General features: G+C 46.5%; 1 protein-coding gene across 2 annotated transcripts in view; it reads right to left on the bottom strand.

The window, feature by feature from the left end:
* GRID2 (glutamate ionotropic receptor delta type subunit 2) overlaps positions 1-7,396 on the bottom strand; it is a 673,180-nt gene extending 665,784 nt beyond the window's left edge. Inside the window, exon 1 of one of the 2 annotated variants that reach the window (XR_004496988.1) lies at positions 7,114-7,300. Coding sequence is in view for 1 of the 2 variants with exons in the window: in XM_015625795.2 (XP_015481281.1) it covers positions 7,114-7,201 (88 nt within the window). In the remaining variant the exon portion in view is untranslated. Of the gene's footprint in view, positions 1-7,113 lie in introns of both variants that reach the window. The other variant, XM_015625795.2, reaches the window with a different exon arrangement.
* Between the last annotated feature and the right edge of the window lie 242 nt (positions 7,397-7,638).

Below are 7,638 nucleotides of genomic sequence, written 5' to 3'. Positions count from 1 at the left end.
TCTTTTCTTTTCTCTTTTCTTTTCTCTTTTCTTTTCTTTTCTTTAATTTAATGCAGCTCTTGCAATATCCCTTCCTGGAGCTTTTATGGTGAGTCCCTGACCAAAGCAGGAAGAGGTCTCTCCAGCTGAAGTGCACTCTGCGGTACAATACAGAACACAAAATACCTCCTTCTCTGCATTAAGTATGTTACCACTGAAACCAGGACATAAATTCTTAACCTTACAAAATTAGAGCAGTGCACAACATCAAACGCGCTCCCTCGCCAGATTTCAGAACTGTCATCCAAACACCATTTCATTTACCAGCCTTCAATTTCAGCCTGTGTCCTCCCCGTTAGAGAGGTCACTTATGACTCTCCAAGTCACATGAGCCTTTGTTAATTATAGTGGTTGCAGACACCCAAGAATCTTTCCCTTACTCCATCAGCTCTCACAACCACTTGGCCAACAATAACCAGAAACCAAAGCCTGACACTTGTATAGAAGAATAGCAGAGGAAACTGCCCTGATGGTGCTCCTGGGAAATCCAGAAAGATACAGCAAGAAAGACACCTTTTCCTCACTCACTGCTCCTCTAAATGCTTCCATTTCAGTCTAGATGTGTAAATTACTGTGACAAGAATACACAATTATATTCTGCCTCTGTAGTGGATGACAACAGCACTTCCTCCTCTCCACGTGCTGATTCAAATGCACAAGCCAGCTAAAAGCTGTGCCCAGAAGGCTTTTCCCAGGCCTTCCTTGCATGGTGTTGAGGATGGATTAATTTTCACTCCACCAAACTTACCCAACATACATTGAGCACACATTCCATGCCACACGTCACACTGCACCCCCTCAGAATTGCACCTTTTCCAGTTCAGGCTGCTAGCCCAGATGAGTGAGGAAGCCACGGCCAACACTACTGTGAAACAGGCCAAACAGCTCATTTTGGTAACTACTGCAAGCAACAGGACAGCAACTACCTCCTCATGGACACAGTACATGGTGCAGGAAGATAATATAATACCACAGAGGGAGAGAAAATGCATCTGTGTGCAGGGAGCCCTATAGGAAGGCAGTTGCTACACCACAATCCTGGGGTGCAAAACACCTCAAAGAAACATGAGCTGTCATGAACAGCTCCCAGCCACTCTGGCAGGGTGCCAGCAACCTGCCTGCTGTGCTTTACTCTTGGGCTGTGACAGTCATACTTGTCTCTTGGCACTTTAGGTAGCACAAACCACATCTGGAGCTCTCAGAGATGGGTGTGAGCACAAGCAGAGCCATGAACTGGATTGTAAAGTCTATAGGATGCACAGGTGTGGAGCTGTCCAAGTTTTCCAAGCCTGAACCTGAAATCAAGGTTTTCTTCAAAATTTCACCAGCTTAGGTAACAGCTGACTTCTTCTGGAATTCAAATCTAACTAAAAAAAAAACAAAAAAAACCCAAAAAAAAAGTGGCAACTGGATTTGCAGATGCAGAAAGGTATCTGGATTTGCCTCATTACTAATGTATCACCTGAAATCAATCTTTGGCACATACCATCATGTATCATAATACATGTGCAAAACACGTTTTCAAAGTTTGATAATTTTGTCATAATTGCTCAAAATATTAGAATACTATTTCCTTTTCTTATTGGTCACTTGTAAGCCCAAGCATCAGTGGTAATTATCTATGCCTATTAAGATTTTAAACATGGAAGATATTAAAAAAAAAATGTTTGGAGAGTGTGTAGATTTAAAGAGTGTTACCATGTTGTCATCTATAACCCAGGTAATTAAGAAAATTAATTAGGAACTGATAGTCAAATAAACTACTCTTTCACATAAACTTTTTTTAAAACCATCTTTTACTGTGATGAAAAAAAATAAAGCAGTGGAGTAGCAGTAACAAAGAGTGAAAATACGAACCTCAACTCAAGAGGTAAAAGCCTCCAATAAATTTCAGCCAAAACCAGGCTGTCATGGCAGATTATAGATAGCTATATATCAAATGGAAGAAAATGATGTAAGTTCAAGTCTATATCTAGGGAGTAACCTAATGGATTACAGAAGTCATCTCTTGCCAATACCACTTGCTTTACAGGGCCAGGGAGTGGAAGAGAACCATACTTAATGCCTTTGTTCATTAAGTTAAATGAACCTTAGTTGGTAGGTTTATGTAGTCACAGTCTTGAAAGATTTTTCTCCAGTGTGCTTTTTCAAAGATGGCATTGTGAGAATAAAGGCTCAGTGCATCCATAAGTAGTCATGTAAAAGCACAGAGCAGCAGCAGTGATTGCCATGTCAGACATTTGTTAGGGCACCACTTGAAAACGCATGGTTGATTTTTTTTTTACTCTGCCTTTATCAAGGACAAAGAACTTGATATAACACTAAGAGTTATTTAAGAACATGAAAAGGAGCTGCCTGCTGCGGTCAGCAATCCACAGGCTCGGCTTAAAATCTTCTGAAGTCAACTAAGCAACTCACCTGGATTATGAAAGACTCTGGATCAGGCCCTGATGACAACTAAGAAACACTCCAGAAAGCAGTGACACCTAATGGCAAACATGCCTTTGGATGATGGCAAACCCTAATTTATAGCATGCAAAGTCATCCCTCTTTATCTACAGAGTAACTAACATACATCACAGGGACTGAAGCACTGCCACAAATCTAAGCACCTGGGAAAGTGTTCCAGAAATAAGGCACACAGAAGCAGAGAGTTTGTCAGGCAGGCTGAGCCCTTTAAGTAGAACATAGTAACTAAGAGAACCTCCTGGCTGCACAGCCCCAGCACACTGGGGTCCAGGTCCTCACTCACAGGTGTCTTTAAACTCAGCAAGTAACCTTCTCACATCCTAGAGCAGGGACAACAGGGACCTGTGTGCTCCCCTGCAGACACTACAGGCACACACAGATTTATTTGGTTTTAATCTGTTTTGCTTGCTTGTCCTGTGCTTTACAAATGTATGTGAGAGTACTGTAATGAACGGTTAGTGGCAGACACTACATACCTCCTAATGAGGCTTCACCAATAGCACAGCAAATTAAATTCCTATTACCGAGTCACAACACAACCCAAGCTGCACTGTAGCACATCAGCTTACAAGGAGAAACGTGGACAGCCATACCACCAAGCAACAAGAACCCCTTTCCTCTACAGAAAAAAAATTACATTTTAGTCACCACCAATATCAAGGGAAGAAACAAGCAATAGACCCCATGCTGGAATTGCCTTGATATTATTAGCCATGGATGGTACAGAAGAGCTTAAAGGTGTGAGCCAAAATGCTGGGAACTTGTCCAACAACAGGAATGCACAAGTCCTGGCCTACAAAGCCTAAAAGATGTGAGGAGTAAGGTAAGGGCAGAACTGATTTTCTCTCTCAGAAAGAAAAAATGGTATCTATAAATATATTAAAAATAGATGTATAATTATATGTAGAAGCATATGTAATACATAACTGTATCTTGTATATATTTATGAAATTTCCATTAAAAATAAAAATGCCAAGGGCAATACACAGCTGACTGTATATGACTGAAGTTACTGATAAACATAAATACCAACTTGATGTAATCAGGGAGGCTGGACTAGATTAATTAGCCTTCAAAAAATACTGTAGAGTATTTTTTCAGCAAAACTTTTGTGCCACACCCTCTGCCTGCTTCCCTAGGGGATAATACACATATATCTGCCTATATGTTTCTATAGGCACAATAGGAAATCCATAAGCATGTACAGATGTATTACTATGAACATATCAAGGGAAAATAATGAGCACAAAGTACAAAATACAAAGGCATGAGACTATCAGCAGTGGAAGATACAAAGCATACGCAAATTGTGCGGTTGACAAGGAGTGCCACCTAATCCCTGCTTAATTAAAACACTGTTCTAAACTCCTGTTTAGGGAGTGAGGAGTGTGGGACGACTGATGTATGAAGGAAATATCAGGCAGCGTGGCTAATCTCAAAGACTTGGGAGCTTTCGAGCTACATAAATCAGAGCGACTTTTTGAATAGCCTCATAAAACACAGAATCATTACCATTCCACTCACGACTTTCAGATTCTTCCTACAGCATACAGATCATTAGGAAACTTCTAAGCAATCAAGTAATGTGGGACTGATGAAATTACTCAATCAATGCATGGGCTGAGAGAAGCAGCATAATACAGGATTGCACAGTTTTGACATGGTAACCCTGCCCCTTTCTTTTTTATATAAGGGTAAGGAAAATTATAGTGGAGTCGATTCATTTCACCATTTTCACAAGAGTGCTTAATGTAGTCTTTCTGAACTGCCAGTTCCTATTTATAATAGCAGGGCAGCAGAAACGTGCAGACTATAAGCAGCTCTACCGATGTTTAAAATATGATACAGGAAAACCTTTCTTTGTAAATGTGCACGTTTACACATACTCAGACCTTCTCTAGAGACCAAAAGCAGAATCGGTACACAGAAGACAGGAACATGAAAAGGCATTATCATAGATAGATACCAGTCACTATATCCCTCCCACTGACATCACCAAGTCGTTAATGTCTACTCACTTAATTGTAACATTTTTTTGGCATTGTCTAAGAGATTAATGATAAAATACTTCGAGACAGAAAGCATCCTTTTACAGGAAACACGTAAAATAAAATGCAGGCAAGCAAGAGAGTTTGTGCGTTATATTAAAAAAGTATGTACTGTTAGGAAAAGGGTATGTTCAGGTAACATGGTATTTCTTATGACCATCTGCCCCTCTCAAACAAGGGAAAATATTTTCCACTTGAATATGTTAGCACTGCAGAACAAAAAAAAAGAATGCATTTATTCTATCTGTTGCCTAAGGCATCAGTACTACCTCTGGTAGTATTTCTTTTCTCCTGAACTGAGCATTTTGGTTTTTTCTTTGGCTTTGTGAGTTCTTCTGTAGTTAATTTCTTCATAGAGTACTCTGCTACTGCTTTTGCTCACTCATTTAAATAAATACAGTTTATTACTTATGTCTAAATATTTAATGCATTAATGTATTTAATACAAGTGGAAGAAAGCAAAAGGGGGTCAGAGGAGCAGGTCACAAAACACCGTGGTGTTACCTGGGGACAGATTTTCATCTGTGAGCTGTGCAAGTTGGAATATTTAGTTGTGTACTTGTTTGTGGTTAAAACAGTTCTGATTTCAGGTAATTTATTTTCAGAGTATTCATTATAGTAGATTTAAAGCTCTGTGTAACAGTTATATAGTTTGCCACTTTCATGGCAGCATAAACTGGTCTAAAAAAAGACCTAATCCCCTTGTCCACTGTGTTAATTGTCTCTCATGACAAATTGTCTGAGAAGCAACTGCTTTGGTTCTGCTAGTTTGGGTTGTTTTTTGTTTTGGTTTTCTTCTTTCAATAAGGATTTCTAATCACTAACAGTATTATTAAAAAAAAAAAAAAAAGAAAAAAAAATAAAGAGTTAAAATGTGTTGCATTTGTCATATAAAACAAGTAAACCAAACAAATTTTCATTAACACGAGGGGAGAAAAGCTATCGTCTCCCCTGATGGTAGAGCAAAGGCACACAGCTTGCCCAGCAGCGCTGCTTTAGCCAGGAGGTTGGGCGACAGTGGATGGCAAAGAAACTCTTCAAATGCTACAGAGTCAAAATTTCCCCCCAAATCCTAGGATGCGATCGTTTGTTACAAGCTCTTAAGAAAGAAACTCTAAGACGTAACTGTCTCCTAGTGTCGCTTTAACAGTCTGCAACCGGGAAGAATTTAAAAAGTCCTTCTCCCTTTAAAAGGAGGGCATAGAGCGCTACCTCCCCTGTGCAATATTTGCTGCTCCAGTCGCGCACAGCCAAAAGGACTGACCCCTGTAAAGTTGCGGTAGCTAAGGGGAGCGCTGCTCTGGCCTCGGGGACAGCTACACGAAGGGCTGGCGCACCGCTGCCCCAGTACGGGTCGTGCAGGAAAGCTCCTGACGGCCGGCCTTTCCAAACGCTCTCCCCGCTTCCCCTTTCACAGAAACCCGCTACGGATCCCCACCGCAAGCACCGGCAGACATATTTATATAGCCAACCCCGGGGAAAGCGGCAGCACCCCCACAGCCGGGGCCGGCACCGCCCCAGGAACCTCCCCAAAACCCCGACGGGACCCTGCCCCGAAATGCACCTTCCCCGGGGCAGCGCGGCGCCGGCCGCCCGCCCCCGCTCTGCCTGCGTGCGGTGCCTGCAGATGGGCGAGCGGCCGCGGGGGAAGCGCCCTCCTCTCCTCATCTCCCCAGCTCCGCTCCTCTCCCTCCCCGCGCATCCCCGGCCGGCGCAGGGGGGGCCACCCGCTCTCGCCAGCCGCGGGAACCGAGCGCCGCTCGCAGCGGGGCTCGGCGCTTCCCGGGGATGTGCCCGCCGAGAGGGAGGAGGGAGGGCTGCCGATGGCTCGGGATAACGGGGAGCGAGGGGCGGCGGGGAGAGCGGGCAGCGCCGTGCACCGGCATCACCCGAGCTGCCCCCTGCCCCCAGGGCGGAGGGGAGGCCGCTGCCTTCCCGGGAGCCGCGGCTCCGGGAGGCGCACACGGGGCCGGAGGGTGGCGGCCGGGAAGGGGGTGCCGGCCGGCCGGAGCCCCCCGCCCCAGCCCTGCCCGCCCGCGGCAGGGGAAGCGCTCACGTTGCCAAACCACCTGTTCCGCCGCGGGAGAGGAAGGCGGGATGGGGGGTGTGAAAGGAGGAAAAGTCTGGGGGGTGGGGGCTTTGCGTGGCTGTCACCGTGGTGTGAGGCGTGGGGTGTCCCCCCGGCCGAGGGCGAGCCGGGGCAGGCGGAAGGCAGGCTGGAGCTGAGGGGCGGCGGGGACGAACCGGGGAAGTGCCCGAGCCCTGGGCCCCCCCATCAGCAGCCCCAGCAAAACCTCAAGGTCTAAAGCACGCACATACCCCGCCGCCAAGAAACCTTTACACAGCGCGGCAGGGGAAAAAGAGGACGCCTGAGGTCCTGGTGGAAAGCAATTATAAGAGGGGACTAAACAACAACAAAAAAACCCACAAGCGAGCAAGCGATAAAAGCGAGTGGGGGCTGCGGGGGGGAGGGGGAAAAGCCTTCCAAGAGAGGGAAGGTTGCAAAGGAGAGCTGGAAAAGTGTCCAGCAGCACCAGCAGGCGCAGCACCCCCTTACCGATATGAATGATTGAATCTGCAATCGCCGCTTTCCAGGTTCGAGTCCAACAGACGGACACGACCAGGATGAGGGAGAAAACTTCCATCTCCTCCGGAGGTCCAGGCTTTATAACAACAGATCTCTTCGCCAAACGGTGCGGCCGCGGAGGACGGTGCAGCGCAGGAAGCCCAAGAGTTTGAGGTGCAGCCGGAGCAGCGTGTAAATCCCGATGGCTGGCGCAGAGCCGCGGCTGGTCAGGGAGCGAGCCCGGGGCTCCGAGCGCTTCTCTCCTCGGCGAAACCCCGCTTCACTTCGCGGGGCTCCTGGGCAGCACCAGAATTGCTGGGAGCGCCGGCAGCAAATCCATCCAGCCCGGGCGCCGCCGCGGGCAGCAGACGCCTCTGCTGGTCAGACAATCCCCATCCTTCCGCCGGGTCCAGGGATCCGCTCGGTCCCGCTGCCGCACAGCAACTTCCAAGCCACACCACGCACACGCTCACACACACAGACACACACGCACACACACCAGCAGACACGCACACA

Source organism: Parus major, chromosome 4 (assembly GCF_001522545.3).
Source record: "Parus major isolate Abel chromosome 4, Parus_major1.1, whole genome shotgun sequence".
Classification (NCBI taxonomy): Eukaryota; Metazoa; Chordata; class Aves; order Passeriformes; family Paridae; genus Parus; species Parus major.
This window is presented reverse-complemented; position numbering and strand designations above follow the sequence as displayed.